The following is a 16,480-nucleotide window of genomic DNA, read 5'->3' as shown; positions in this document are numbered from 1 at the left end:
ACATCTTACATATATAAAAAATTCACACCAATTGTTATTACAAAGTTCTATGGCCTTAAAAAAATAACTTTGAAGAACATTTCAGAGGGATCAAAAACTTACAGATTAACAATTAAAGGGCCCTGGCCCCTCCTCACCTGTATGGTTCCTTCCCACTAACCTGGACAATGTCTCTTTGACACTTCTTCCTCCACCACCCATGGTTCTTCTTGCTCCAACTTGAAAATCACATCAGGTTTGGTGAATGGACATCCTGTCAAAGGGAAGTGACATAAGATTTGGGCATAAATACTAGGAACAATCATTCAAGAACTGAGGCTGGCCCAGGGAAACCAGGCTTTCTGAAGGACAAGAAAACTATGTTTTCTAGGAATACTGCCCCTTGAAACATAATCAAGGATGACATTTTGCTTTGAAAGCTGCAGCATGCACATGAATGTGAGCAAAGGCACCTAAAGGCCAAACTCAGGCTAACATTTAAAGGTTCCACACATTTCAGAAACACTGGGGGAAGAAAAGGTAATTTACTCCCAGAGTTTGAGTTATATAGGAAACTACCCTTACCCACAGTGATTAAGTTGTTATAGTTTTCTAGCATCACATTCCAGTACAGGTTCCTTTGAGCAGGATCCAACTGCTGCCACTCTTCCTCAGTGAAGTCAATAGCCACATCTTTGAATGTCACTGTTTCCTGTAACAACATATTCCCACTCAATCTGGAGTCATCCATCTTAGATGTAGTGGACAAAACATATTGAAACTTTTTCTGATAGTACACAAAGGTAAGAGATTATAAAATAAATTTTACCTGTTTTTGTTATTGTCTGAAAGAAAAATATCATTTTAGCAACATCCTGTCAGTTTATGTTCATTCATTGATTTAGCAAGCACATATCTTTAATAACTACTGTGAGTTAAAGAGATCTTGGGTACTAATTTATACTGAGTGCAAAAACTGACGGAATACAAAACTTTACTCAAGTTAATTGGTCTGGGAACTCACTAGATCCCTGTGATGCATTGGTACATGAAAAAATGAAAATAGGATTTGGATGGAAGCAGAAATGGGGAGAGAATGACTTTGAAGTATAGTAGGAACATCCAGAGATATTCATTGATTTAGCAGTTGCACATATTGTTCATTAGATCAGAAGAAATCTAAATTGAAAATGAGGATTTATTGTTCATAAGCCTATAACAGGTGTCTGCAGCCACAAAAACTGGATATATTTTTGTTCAGAGTTCACATATACTGAAAAAAGTGCCACAAATAGAATGTTACAAATACCAACAGATATAGAAAAAAGATTAATGAAGTTTTTATAAAATGGTCTGAACTTGAATTACAACCAGAACTGTGAGAAAACAGTACCAAGAAAGATTAAAGTGTCAGAAATGAGGGACTGGTAACAAATTTCTTCAAAGAAGTGTGATTTGAACATAGAAATCAAATGCACTTTTTCTAGTTAAAAACCAAAATGCCCCAAAAATATAAACATAAGAAAAAAATCTTCAACAGCACTGGAACAAAGGTAGCTTTCCATATTTCCTATACTTTGAGGAATTTCTATGAGAGATGGGGTAAGATAAAAGGAAATCACCAGGAGCTAGATGATAAAAAATGTTTCTGATAATTTATTTCTAGGTCCTAAAAGGACCCTATGACCATGAACATCCACTAAAGTTGAGAGTATGCTGTGGGAATAATGGAAACTCCTCTTTTGGAGCCCTTTTCTGCTGAAGATCAAGGACTTATAAACAATCAGGCTTAAGAAACCAAAAGCAATCATGGCAAAATAAGACATCCCTCTGCAGTGGCCCCACTGCAAAAACAGTAATTTGGCATCCATCTATGGACAAAAGTGCCTTTGTGGTAACTGTGGGGTCCAGCACCATATGCTAAGGGACTGAGAAGGAGTCTTGCCTACCCACATGTTAAGTTATAAGCATACAGACCTCAGTCCTGGCTATAGACCCTGAGAGGCATGTGAACTGACTCTTGCCTCTCTTGGCCATGGTCCAGGAGCCCCCAGAAAATGACTGTCTTAGACAAGCACCTAATAGAAGACAGAGCTTTTGTGAAAGTACACGTCTCCAGCCAAGAAGTTCCAGTACATCAGTGGAGCAAAAAATACAAGTTTGGACTCATCAGAGAGGGTAAGAGGAACAGTTTGACTTTACCTACTTCACCCCTCCACCACGGAAACACAGCTTAGGGCCAAGAGAAATCTTGGCCCATGATTTCGTTCATGAAGGAAAATAAGGATGTGTGAGTACCCTGCTTTCCCAGCTATGTGGGATGGTGCCAAAGAGTGTCATTTTTCTCTCATCACATCCAAAGTACTGAATTATGAGCTGTGTCACTGAAAAGTCTGAGAGAGCAGCAGATAACATTCTCAGAGGACGTTACAGAGAAGCGGATCTTACTGTGCTAAGGACACCATCAAGAAGTAAAAAAGAGGAGTCAAATAAATAAAATAAAAAATGAAAGAGGAGACATTATGACTGATATCACAGATACAATGACCATGAGAGACTGCTATGAACAATTATATGGTAACAAAGTGGATAACCTAGAAGAAACATAGAAACATACAACCTACCAAGACTGAATCATGAAGAAATAAAAAATCAGAACAGACCAATAATGAATAAGGAGTTGAATCAGTAATCAAAATCTTTCAATAGAGAAAACCCTCCCCTCCCACCAAAAAAAGAAAAGCCGAGGACTAGATGGCTTCCCTGGTGAATTCTACCAATCATTTAAAGATGAACAGATGCCAGTCTTTCTCATACTTTCCAAAAAATAGAACTGGAGGGAACACTCCCAAACTCATTTTACAAGGCCAACATTACCCTGATACCAAAGGCAGATAAGGACACTACAAGAAAAACTATAGGCAAATATCTCTAATGAATATAGATGCAGGATTTTTCAACAAAATATAGGCATACTAAATTCAACAGCATGTTAAAAGGATCATACACCACAATCAAGAAGGATTCATTCCTGGGATGCAAGGATAGTTCAACATATGCAAATCAATACATGTGATACATCACTTCAATAGAATGAAAGACAAAAATTATATGATCATTTCAATAGATGCAGAAAAAGCACTTGACAAAATACAATCATTTTGTGATAAAAACTCTCAACAAACTGAGTATAGAAGGAACATACCTCAGCATAAACAAGGACATACATGATAAGACAACAACAATATCATATCCAATGGTAAAAGGTTGAAACTTTTCCTTTAAGATCAGAACAAGACAAAGGTACCCACTCTCACCAGACCTATTCAATATAGTATGGGTAATCCTAACCAGAGCAATCAGGCAAGGAAAAAAAATACATCCAAATTGGAAAGAAAGAAGAAAACTCTCTTCTTTTTCTTTGCAGATGATATGATCTTATATATAGAAAATCCTAAAATCACTACCAAAAAAACTGTAAGAACTAATCAATGAATTCAGTAAAGTTGCAGGACACAAAATCAACAGACAGAAATCAGCTGTATTTGTATACACTAACAACAAAATATCTGAAAAAGAAATAAAACAATCCCATTCACAATAGCATCAAAAACAACAAAAATAGTTAGCAATAAATTTAACCAAGGAGGAGAAAGCTCTAGACACTGAAAAATATAAGATTTTGATGAAGGAAACTGAAGAGGACACAAATAAATGGAAAGATATCCCATGTTCATGGATCGCAAGAATTAATATTGTTAAAATGTCCATACTACCCAAAGCCATCAACAGACTCAATGCAATCACTATCAAAATTCCCAAAGACTTTTTTCACAGAAACAGCAAAAAGTGATCTTTTTATGGAAAAACCTGAATGAACTTTTTGGCCAACCCAATACAATTTGTATGGAGCCACAAAAGACCCCAAATGCCCAAAGCAATCTTGTGAAAGAACAAAGCTGGAAGCATCACATTTCCTGATTTCAAACTATATGACAAAGCCATAGTAATCAAAACAGTGTGGTATCTGCATAAAAATAGACACATGGACCCATGTATAAGAAATGAGAGTCTAGAAATAACCCCCTTGTATCAGTCAACTAATACTTGACAAGGGAGTCAAGAATATTCAATATGGGGAAAGGATAGTCTCGTCAATAAATGGTATTGGGAAAACTGGATCATCACATGAGAATAATAAAACTGGACACATCTTACACCACTAAAATTAACTCAAAATGGTTAAAGATTTAAAATTAGACCTGAAACAGTAAAACTCCTAGAAGAAATCATAAGGATAAAGCTCTTGACATTGGTCTTGGAAATAATTTTTTAAATATGACATGAAAAGCATGAGCAATATAAGCAAAAATCAATAAGTGATGCTACATCAAACTAAAAAGCTTCTGCACAGCAAAAGGAACAGTCAACAAAATAAAAAGGTGATTTATGGAACAAAAGAAAATATTTGCAAATCATATATTTGATAAGGGGTTAACATCCAAAATAAAGAACTCATACAACTCAATAGCAAAAAAACCCAACTTCAGTAAAATTAGGCAGAGAAACTGAATAGACATTTTTCCAAAGAAGACATACAATTGGCCAACAGGTACATGAAAAAATGCTTGACATCACTAATCACCACGGAAATTCAAATCAACACCACAATGAGGTGTCACCTTACACCTGTTATAATGGCTATCATCAAAAAGACAAGAGATAAAATGTGTTGGAAAGGATGTGGAGAAAAGTGAACCCTTGTTCACTGTTGATGGGAATGTAAATTGATACAGCCACTATGGAAAACAGCACAGTACAGAAGTTCCTTAAAAAACTTAAAAATAGAATTACCATATAATCCAACAATCCCATTTCCAGGTATATGTCCAAAGGAAATGAGAACAGGAGTTTGAAGACATATATGCACTCCCATGTTCACTGCAACATTATTAACAGTAACCAAAATATGGAAACAATCTAAGTGTCTGTCTGCAGATGAATGTATACAGAAGATGTGATATATATGTATACAATGGAATATTATTCTGCCATGAGAAAGATGGAATCCTGCAATTTGCAACTCCATGGATAGATCTTTAGGGCATTATGCTAAGTGAAGTAAGACGAAGAAAGACAATTACTCTATGATATCCCTTATATGTAGAATCCTGAAAAGTCAAAATTATAGAAATAGAGAACAGAATGGTGCTTGCCCAGGTCTAGGAGGTGGGGGTGATGGAAAGATGCTGGTCAACAGGTATAAACTTCCATTTATAAGATGAATAATTTCTGCGGATCTAATGTACAGCATGGTGACTACGGTTAACAATACAGTATTATATGCTGGAAACTTGCTAGAGAGTAGATCTTAAATGTTCTCGCCCTAAAAAAGAAATAATTATGTGAGGTGATGGAGGTTTTAAGCAACTACTGTGATAATTTTGCAGTATGTAAGTGTATCAATTCAACACGTTGTACACCTTAAACACAATGTTACATGTCAATTATATTTCAATAAAGCTAGAAAAGAAAATTTTTAAAGAAATGTAAAAAGAAAAAAAAAAGAAACCAAAGGCAAAGTGTCAGGGTAAAAAAACACTGAAAGGACTTCGCCGGTGGGACAGTCGTTAAGAATCTGCTTGCCAATGCAGGGGACATGGGTTTGAGCCCTTGTCTGGGAAGATTCCACATGCCACGGAGCAACTAAGCCCGTGTGCCACAACTACTGAGCCTGCACTCTAGAGCCCACGAGCCACAACTACTGAAGCCCGCACACGTAGAGCCCGTGCTCTGCAACAAGAGAGGCCACAGCAATGAGAAGCCTGCACACCGCAATGAAGGGTAGCCCCTGCTCGCCACAACTAGAGAAAGCACAGCAACGAAGACCCAATGCAACCAAAAATAAATATATAAATAAATTTATTAAAAAAAAAAAAACACTGAAATGCACGGGATAGTTGGGACTTCCCCTTAAGTGGGATAAAGACCAAAATAAGCTCAGAAAAAGTACCTGGTGAGGAATTACGGCTGAGGAGAAAACATAATGCAGAAAGCTAGTCCTACTATAACGGTTTCATTAATCACATGAAAGGAGAAGAGCACATAAGATGAATTCTTGCTGACAGTGCCTCAGCCTCAGATTTCTCCTCAGGGAGTTGTATTTTCCTAAGTTGGATCAATAAAATAATTATTAAATTACAAAACCAACACCACAGATTTTGCAAGAAAATTGTAATTGCTCAAGAGTGACAGAATCCAAAAAGAAATCATTAAAATAAACTTGATGAAAATACTTAAAAAATTTAGTAAATATGAAGCATAATCTTAATATGAGAAATCTAAAACTTATATACATAAATCCCCATAATTAAAAACTGATATTTTAAGTATAAATACTGAGTTAGGCAAATAAGTTTAATGAAGAAAAATAAATTTAAAAAACAAACATACAAAATTAGGAATACTGAAACAAACTGAACTTCAATGAAATTAATAATTTAAAAAGAAATATGAAACCAAGACTGATCTCAAAATGAAAAAGAAAGAAAAGAAAAGAAATCCAGAACAGTTGATACTGTAGCAAAGACTTTTACTCTTCTATCCCAATATTTCCCCCCATTTCCAAATTTTTGGCTGGGCATATGGCCTCCTGTGCCATTATCATTCTTATTATCATTCTTCATCTCCTTTGAAGCTAGGTATTTTTATATAAGGTTCTGGACAATAAGATGAAAGGAGTATTATGTGCAACTACTGGTAAGTGAGCTTAAAGGGAGGAGGTATACATTTTCTTCCCAGCTTCCTCCTTCCTATAGACTGTTAAGTAACTATGATGGCTAGGGCAAATATAGTCATTTGGGATAATGAGGTAGAGCCAAGTATTAGAGGATAATGAGGTAGACAAATGAAATCGAGGAATCCTGGTTCTCTCTGCCTTAGAGATACAGGACCAGCCCTGATTTGTTGGTACCTGAATTCCTACAGAGACTAATAAAATTCTGTCCTGTTTAAGCAACTGTTCTGGAAGATTTCTGTCACAGTCAATAATACTAGGTAAATCTATTAAGACAGATAAATGCTTATGGTAGAAAGAGAACATTTCAAAATGCTATCTTTGTGGCAGCCATAGAAATATGCTCCCAGATCCCCTTCAAGAGAACAAGCTGTGAGACACATAATTGGTGAACAAACTCCAGCTGCTCTATCTTTAGTTCTACTACTGTGTTCATGATGAGACCATGCTATTCTCAAGCCACCACTGGCTATTTTTCCAGCCAAAGGCTAAGCACAGTGAGGGTATTAGGGACTGGACCATTCTACCTGACATGGGACTCCTCTAATGGGAAAATTTTGGTCAGCAACTCCCCACTGGCCTGGATGAGACTTTCTCACAGCTGCGTGAAGGTCTGAGATGGCAGAATAAAGAATCAGCAAGCTTAACGATCAAGAGATCAATAGAAACTATACAATCTGAAGATGAGGGGAAAAAAAGAGAGTGAAGAAACATGAACACAGACTAGGAGAAATGTGAGACAGAAATAAGTACATCCACATACACATAATATGAGTACCAGAAGGAGAGGAAAGACAGAAGACTACTCAAAGAAATGCTGGCTGAAAACTTCTTAAATTTGATTTTTTAAAAACACTAGTATACATATCCAAGACACTCAATGAACCCTAAGCAGGATAAACACAAAGAGATACAAACACATGATACTCAAAATGCTGAAAGTAACAATACAGAGAAAACCTTAAAAGCTGCAAGAGGAAAACAATCCTTTATCTACAAGGCAGCCACAATAAAATTGACACCTGACCTCTCATTAGAAACAATGAAGGTCAAGGCAATGGGACAGCAATATTTCAAGTGCTGAAAGAAAAAACACTATCAACGAATAATCCTATAACTAGCAAAGTTACCTTCAAAAATGATTATACTCAGTGAAAGAAGCCAGACACAAAAGTCACATATTTTAGCATTCTATTCATATAAAATATCTGGAATAGATAAATACAGAGACTGAAGGCAGACTGGTGGTTGCCAGGAGCTGGGGGAGAGGGGAAGGGGGGAGTATATGTTTAATGGGTATGAGGTTTTATTTGGGGGTCATGAAAATGTTTTGTAACTAGATAGAGGGGTGGCTGTACAACATTGTGAAGGTACTAAATGTCACTGAATTGTTTGCTTCAAAATTATTAATTTTATGTAAATTTCACCTAAAAAAAAAGATGAAATATATTCCCAGAGAATTCACTGCTAGCAGACTGGCCTAACAAGAAATAATAAAGGAAAAAAAAAAGAAATAATAAAGGAAGTTCCTGAGGCTGAAGGGAAGTGACACCAATCATTAAATCCTCATGAAAAAATGAAGAGTTCAAGTAAAGCACTAAGCAGAATATAGAACACACAGCAGGCTTGTCAATTTAATTTTATTGTCCTAGGCACTCTGTTCTATGTTTCTGGAGATGTGAACATTTGCAGATGAAACTTAATATGGCAACAATGAACAAAATGATGTGATATTCTTGTGCTATGGGTTAATTTTTTTGCTTCTGGCTGGATGTGCTTTGTCATCAGTAATATCTTCAGACCTTCCATGGCCTTATTTATACTGCCTTGGGCCTCTCACTGGCATTCATAGATTCCAAACATGTAACCAGTATACTAGTTTTGAAACGCTTTTTAATGTATGTTTCCTTATTCTTCATAACCTTTCTCCATTTTAGTTTTACTGAAAAAAGAAAGACAGAGGGGAAGATGACTGGGGGAAACACTTTCCTCCCCCTTGGAGGCCTGGGATAGGGAAGAAAGGCCATGGAGGTAGGGACATAGGCAGTTAAATGTCTGCTCAGAACTTCTCACACTCCAGGGCATTAAGGTGAAGTAAGAAAGGTAGTGAATTAAGAGGGCAAAGTGACATGGTCAAATTGGGGGAACCTTAAGTAGCCTTTGTGTCCCATGTAGCATATATCCTGAGTAGGGAGTGATAGGACCCTTGCAGAAGGCAAGATGACCCCACAGACTATTGCACATGGAAGCCAGGGATTCTTTGGAGGTTATGACAGAGACTCAGAGTCTGTGGAGACAACAAGATCCAAGGCAGGAGAGATGAAAGGAGGGGGCCCTTGGATCATGACTGAGCTGAAAAACGTACCACAAATTCATCAGCTACAGAATGCCCAGAAAAAGAAGCCAGCTAAACTAGATTCAGTGGATACCAGTCAGCACACATTCATGGAGAATCACAGAGGACCCTCTTCCTCCCAAAGCTATGAAGATTTTCTTCTATATCTCAGATACCACCTTAAGAGAGGACAGGGGTTTAGAGAGGAATCTGAATAACTGAATAATTATTCAAAGAAACAGTTTACTGATAGGACTAAGTTTTGAATCAGACTGCATCAAAACTAGCTTTTCTTTTCATGCTACTGATCAGAACTCTTAAGAGATATGCGAACAAATTTTTAAAATAAAGAAACTATATTTTTAACATACATATCAGTGTAGTATGAGTAATTCTGTGACTCATACATATGAAGTCATTGAATAAAGTTAAGGGACAAAGAAATATGGACTACATGTATGATGTGAGGAGGTAAATGGCTTTCAGACAAGGTTCAAATCTCTAAAGAATTTACAATCATAAAATTTACTTTAATAGAACAGTATCGGCCTTGGGCAAAATTCATCTTCATAGTTTAAGACATCTTGTCCAAAACAGCATTCACTGAGGATGTGTGATAGGTACAGAACTCCTGCTAAATAAAACAGGCTTGCAAGGAACTTATACCTTGGCTTCACCTTACCTTCTAACACCAGACTCAAGAAAATCTGCTTTCAATAAAGTTATGGTATCTGTTGTGTATACCTTAGTATAAATTAAATTAATGAATTAAATATCCAGGAAAAAAATATTCAAGTGTTTCCCCCAACCAGTTAACAGGATTAGTTTAACATTCAAAAATTGATGACTCTAAAGGAGGAGGATCAAGATGGTGGAGTAGGAGGACATGGAGCTCACCTCCCGCCATAAACACATCAAAAATATATCTACACACGGAACAATTCTCACAGAAAACCAACAGGAAGCTGACAGAAGGACTCCTATACCTAACCAAAGCTGCAAGAAAGATCTCCACAAAACTGGGTAGGATGGGGGAAAAAAAGGCATCAGGTTGGGACCTGCACCCCTGGGAGGGATCTGTAAGGAAGACAAGGTCCACACAGGCAGACCCTCGCCCTGGGGAATGATCAGGTTGACTCACAATCTGGGCATCCCAGTTCTGGGGTCTTACATGGAGACAAGCCCCCTTGCCTAATGGGATCTGCTGAGACAGAAAGAAGGGCTAGAGAAACCTAGATCCTACTCATGAGGTATGCTAGATAAGCCTAGACCCTACTCATGAGGTGTGTGCATATGCTGGCTTGCTAACAATCAGGATGGAGGAAAGGTTGCACCGGCAGCAGCCACCTCACTGCACTTCCTAATCCTAAACAGTAAATGCCCCAGCCCTGCTCCCTCCACACCATAGCCTGGTGCGAGATCAGGGGAAAGATTTGTTTAGCTCCACAGAGGCAGACAGGGGGCGCCAGGGGTGTAATCTGGATGGAGCCATGGAGCCACTGTCAGTGTGCACACGGGAGGGTGGGTCTAGCCAGGGGAGACACTGTCAGCACGCACATCAGGCAGCAGGTCTAGCTGGGCAGACATTGTCAGCACATCGTGTAGTGCCACAAGAATACATAGTGGCTAAGCGCTGAATCTCGGGCAGGTAGGTCCTGGGAGAGGGCTTGATCTAGCTATGCAGAAACAGTCCAGATGGCCTGGGGTGTGATCTGGAGGGAGCCACAGAGCTTCACTGTCAGCTTGCGCACAGTGGTGGTGGCAGCTCTAGCAGTGGAGACTTTTGTCAATGTGTGCACAGGGGCAGCAGAACCAGCTACCACAGACAATGTCAGTGTGTGCACTGGGCAGTGCCACAAGAATGCATAATGGCTAAGTGCTGAATACTGGGCAGACAGGCCCTGGGCAGGAGTGCACAGCAGTTTGTTTCCCAGCGAGAGTGCTCCAGCCCCACCCATTCAACACAGCGACTTAGCACCAGACCTGGGGCAGACAGATCCTGGGAGAAGTCTGCCACAGAGGCAGCCCAGATCTCAATTCCTGCCCACCTCAATTCCTGCAGCGACAACACCCTGACACCCAGCTCCAGTCTACTCCACACCACAGCCCTGCACTAGATCTGGGAGGAACAAAACAGAGAAAATAATGCGCCTTGTGCTGCTTCTGAGCAGAACCCTGGACACCTACACACGTGGCACATAGGTTTGCTATGAGCGCATGGGCCTCACTTGCTTCAGCATCCACCTTCTTTGGGGTAGGGCACGCACTGAAGGGCAACAGAGCCTGAGAAACCTGACCTTAGGACTTCTACTCCAACATTTGGGAAGCAGACCCTGCCCCCGACAGGGTGGTGACAGCCATGGAACAAAGAAGAGACCCCACCTCCCATCTAGCACAGGCTCTGGATACCAAAAGACCAACTATCAAGGGAATAACAGCCAACACACTCTGAAGAAAAACGTGTCTAACATCCACACCAAAACCAGCCCTCGCACCAAAAATGTTGGACACACACAGTCTACATAGGGACACTCCCACGTAAAAACACCCCTTCAAGAACACAGTAGATAACTGTTTCTCCTAAATTCACAGAAGCAGAGAAAGTTAAGTAAAATGAAAGAGCAGAGGAATTACTCCTAAAAAAAGAACAAGAGAAATCCCCTGAAGGAACAAATAATGAAGCAGACCTCACCAGTCTACTGGACGCCAAATCCCCAAAAAACGGGTAATAAAAATGCTACAGGAATTAAGAAAGATTATCAATAAAAATGAAGACCACTGTAACAAGGAGCTAGAAACTATGAAGGTGAACCAATCAAAATTAGACGATTCAATTGCCAGGATAAAAACCAATCTAGAGGCAATGAATAGCAGACTAAATGACACAGAAGAGTGAATAAGTGATCTGGAAGATAGAATAATGGAAATCACCCAATCAGAAAAGCAGACAGAAAGACAAATTTTTTAAAAAAAGAAAGAAATATGCAAGATCTATGGGATAATATAAAATGTGCCAAGCTATGCATAATAGGGGTTCCAGAAGGACAGGAGAGAGAAAAGGGGATCGAAAATGTATTTGAAGAAATCATGGCTGAAAAATTCTCAAACCTAAAGATGGAAACAGATATCCAGGTACAGGAAGCACAGAGAGTCCCAAACAAGATGAACCCAATCAAACTCATGCCAAAATATATCATAACTAAAATGAGAAAAGTTAAAGAGAGGATTCTAAACGCAGCAAGAGAAAAACAGTCAGTTAGAGGGAACCCCCATAGGCTATCAGCTGATTTCTCTATAGAAACATTTCAGATCAGAAGGGAGTGACATGACATATTCAAAGTCCTGAAAGGAAAAAACCAGAAACCTAGGATACTCTACAGCAAGATTATCATTTAGAATAGGAGGAGAGATAAAGAATTTCTCAGACAAGCAGGGCTTCCCTAGTGGCACAGTAGTTAAGAATCCATCTGCCAATGCAGGGAACACGGGTTCAAGTCCTAGTCCGGGAAGATCCCACATGCCACAGAGCAACTAAGGCTATGCGCCACAACTACTGAGCCTGTGCTCTAGAGCATGTGAGCCACAACTACCGAGCCCATGTGCTGCAACTACTGAAGCCCGTGCGCCTAGAGCCTGTGCTCCGCAAAAAGAGAAGCCACCACAATGAGAAGCCTGCACACCACACGAAGAGTAGTCCCTGCTCGCTGCAACTAGAGAATGCCCACGCACAGCAATGAAGACCCAACACAGCCAAAAATAAAATAAATTTTAAAAAAAGAATTTCTCAGACAAGCAAAAGTTATAGAATTCAGCAATACTAAACCTACCCTAAAAGAAATATTGAAGGCTCTTCTCCAAATAGACAAGAAACAAGAATCTATAGGAAAGGGAAAATCACAATAAGAAAGGTAAATATATAACAAGATTGAAGACCACTTAAGCCAGTACATAGATTAAAAACAATCAAAAAAAAATTTAAAGCAACATAACTACAATTAATAGCAGAAGGGTAAAACATAAATACGTAAAATAGGACATCAAAATCACAAAATGTGGGGGAGGTGTGAACTTGTATGACTATAAGTTTAACACAAGTAGAGATAGTCATGGGCCAACAAACTTGAACTCCACAGTCACCACAAATCAAAAACATATAACAGATTCACAAAAAACAAAGATAGGAACTCAAGCATAAAACAAAAGAAAACCATCAAACCACAAAGGAAAAAAAAAACAAAAAGAAGAAATGAACGAAAAACTGGAAAAACAACTGGAAAACAAGGTTTAAAATGGCAATAAGTATATACCTATCAGTAATTACTTTTAATATCAATAGACTAAATGCTCCAATCAAAAGACACAGGGTGGCAGATTGGATAAAAAAGAAAGAGCTACCATATGATCCAGCAATCCCACTCCTGGGTATATATCCAGGAAAAATGAAAACTCTAATTTGAAAAGATACATGCACCCCAATATTCATGGCAGCACTATTTATAATAGCCAAGACATGGAAATAACCCAAGTGCCCATCAAGAGACGAGTGCCTTAAGAAGATGTGGTATATATACACAATGGAATGTTAGTAGCCATAAAATGAATGAAATATTGCCATTTGCAGCAACATGGATGAACCTAGAGAATATTATACTTAGTGAAGTAAGTCAAAGACAAATATTATGATATCACTTATATATGGACTGTAAAGAATAATATAAATGAATCTATATACAAAACAGAAACAGATTCACAGACATAGAAAACAAACTTATGGTTACCAAAGGGGAGGGGGAGGGACAAATTCGGAGTATGAGATTAACTGATACAAAGTACTATACAAAAAACAGACAGGCAACAAGGATTTACTCTATGGCACAGGATATTATACTCAATATCTTGTATTTATATTTCAACATCTATAATTGAAAATAATCTGAACATATATATTTATAACTGAATCTCTCTGGCTGTACACCTGAAACTAACACAATACTGTAAATCAACTATACTTCGATTTTAAAAATGGATTACTTTAATTGACCAAATTAACAGAAAAAAGGAGAAACATTATTTGATCAAGATCACATATACGGGCTTCCCTGGTGGCGCAGTGGTTAGGAATCTGCCTGCCAATGCAGGGGACACGGGTTCAAGCCCTGGTCCAGGAATATCCCACATGCCGCGGGGCAACCAACCCCGTGGGTCACAGCTGCTGAGCCTGCGCTCTGGAGCCCGCGAGCCACAACTACTGAAGCCCGCGCACCTACAGCCCGTGCTCTGTAACAAGAGAAGCCACTGCAATGAGAAGCCCACGCACCACAACAAAGAGCAAAACCAGCCAAAATAAATAGATAAATTTATTTTTTAAAAAATCACATATACAAGAAAATTGTATGACAAAAGTCAATACCAATTCATGATAGACCCCCTTAGCAGGCTAGGAATAAAAGGAAATTTCCTTCATCTGTAAGAGTATTTACAAAAAAACTTTCATGGTATATCGTACTTACTGGTGGATCATTGAAAGTATACCCTCAAGACTGAGAATGAAACAAAGATGACTGCCACCACATCTATTCAGCATTATACTGAACATTTAGCAATTGAAGTAAAGCAAGAAAAAAGGGGGGGGGCATGAGAATTCAAAATGATGAAAAGTGTCTATTTGCAGATGATATATTTGTAAACATAATTCAGTTCAATTTGAAATAAAAACCTCAGCAGTTTTAATTGTGGAAATGGACTAATTCTAAAATTTCTAAGGAAATATATAAATCACTACAAATAGCTACAGCAGTGTTAAAGAAAAACAAAGATGGAGAGTTGTTTTCATTATCAGATACCAATATTTATAATAATAAAGACATGGTAATTAAGATAGAATGCTATTGACATAAGAAAAATAAAACAGTGGAAGAGGATGTAAAGTCAGAAATACATATATTAACATGAATATGTCTTGAAAACAATATGGAGTGAAAAAATGAATTGCAGAACTGTCAGTCCATTATGTTCCCTATTATTTAAAAATCTAAAACAGAGAGCAACATTATATAATATTCATATATACAAATCAGTGTGGTAAAAACATAAAACCATGGACGCTTGATATACATAACATTCATGAAAGTGACTGACTCTGGGGACAGAGTAGCTGTAATATTCTAGTTATTTTATTGAAAAAAATCTCAAAGCAAAAATGACAAAATATTAAATATGCTAATTCCAGGTATTGGGTATATGGCTGCTTATTCTATTTCTCCCTCTCTCTTCCTAGATTTTAAAATAATAATTTTTTAAAAAGATGAGAGAGATGGAAGCAAAAGCAGCTCTGTATTAGTTCAATTTTCTGTGTTCTCACTGATTTCAAGTTTATTCTCATCAATTCCTTCTTCTATTTTCTCACATTGTTTCTAATTTCTAGAACTATATTTTGTTCATTTTGTTTATATTTATTAACATATCATTATTATTCAGCCTGCAGGTTTTCTTCTGTACATTATTTTTTAGATGTTCTGTAACATAAATTTTTATGTCTTTCTTGATCTAAGTTGCTTATGCTAGTTTTAAAATTTCCATGTGGAAATGTTTTCTTTTTGAATTTTTATTATTAACTTCCTATGTAACTGCATTCTGGAACATGTACAGTTTGTACTTTTGAAATTTATTGACTTTTATTCAGGCCTAATATATGGTCAGTTTTTTAGTTTTTCCATATCTAAAAAAAGGATATTAATTGTTTCCAGGCTATAAGCTATGCTAATCAATTAGCTCTATCAAATTATTATTGGTAGTTATGTTCATTTTGTTGTCTGCTTTATGTGTCTATCATGAGCTAAGACAGACCAATAAAAGTTTCCTATTGATATGTTCCTTCTTATTTTTCACAGTATTCCTTATAGTAAATTTTCTGCAGTTTATTTGGTACAGAAGTAGTCCTAACCATTTATCTTTATTACCTAACGCACTTATCAGCATTTTAAAGCATCATTCTTTTTGTTTTTTTAAAGCTTACAGTCTTGGATGAATAGATAAAGATGTGGTACATATATACAATGGACTACTACTCAGCCATAAAAAAGAATGAAATAATGCCATTTGCAGCAACATGGATGCAACTAGAGATTATCATACTAAGTGAAGTCAGAAAGAGAAAGACAAATACCATATGATATCACTTATATGTGGAATCTAAACTATGGCACAAATGAACTTATTTACCAAATAGAAACAGACTCACAGACACAGAGAAGAGGCTTGTGGTTGCCAAGTGGGAGGAGGGGGGGAGAGGGGTGGGCTCGGAGTTTGGGGTTAGCAGATGCAAACTATTACGCTTAGAATAGATAAACAACAAGGCCTACTACATAGCA

General features: G+C 37.7%; 1 protein-coding gene across 2 annotated transcripts in view; it reads right to left on the bottom strand.

Annotated features, from left to right (window-relative positions):
- LOC132416118 (zinc finger protein 569) overlaps window positions 1-16,480 on the bottom strand; it is a 68,423-nt gene that overhangs the window by 18,194 nt on the left and 33,749 nt on the right. For both annotated transcript variants that reach the window (XM_069540167.1, XM_069540166.1), the window contains exons 5-6: window positions 565-691; window positions 161-253 (exon numbers count right to left, since the gene is read on the bottom strand). In XM_069540167.1, coding sequence (XP_069396268.1) covers window positions 161-253; window positions 565-691 — 220 coding nt within the window. The remainder of the gene's footprint in view (window positions 1-160; window positions 254-564; window positions 692-16,480) is intronic.

This window comes from Delphinus delphis, chromosome 20, assembly GCF_949987515.2.
Source record: "Delphinus delphis chromosome 20, mDelDel1.2, whole genome shotgun sequence".
Lineage (NCBI taxonomy): Eukaryota > Metazoa > Chordata > Mammalia > Artiodactyla > Delphinidae > Delphinus > Delphinus delphis.
Note: the sequence above shows the minus strand (reverse complement) of the source record. Positions and strands in the feature narration are given on the sequence as shown.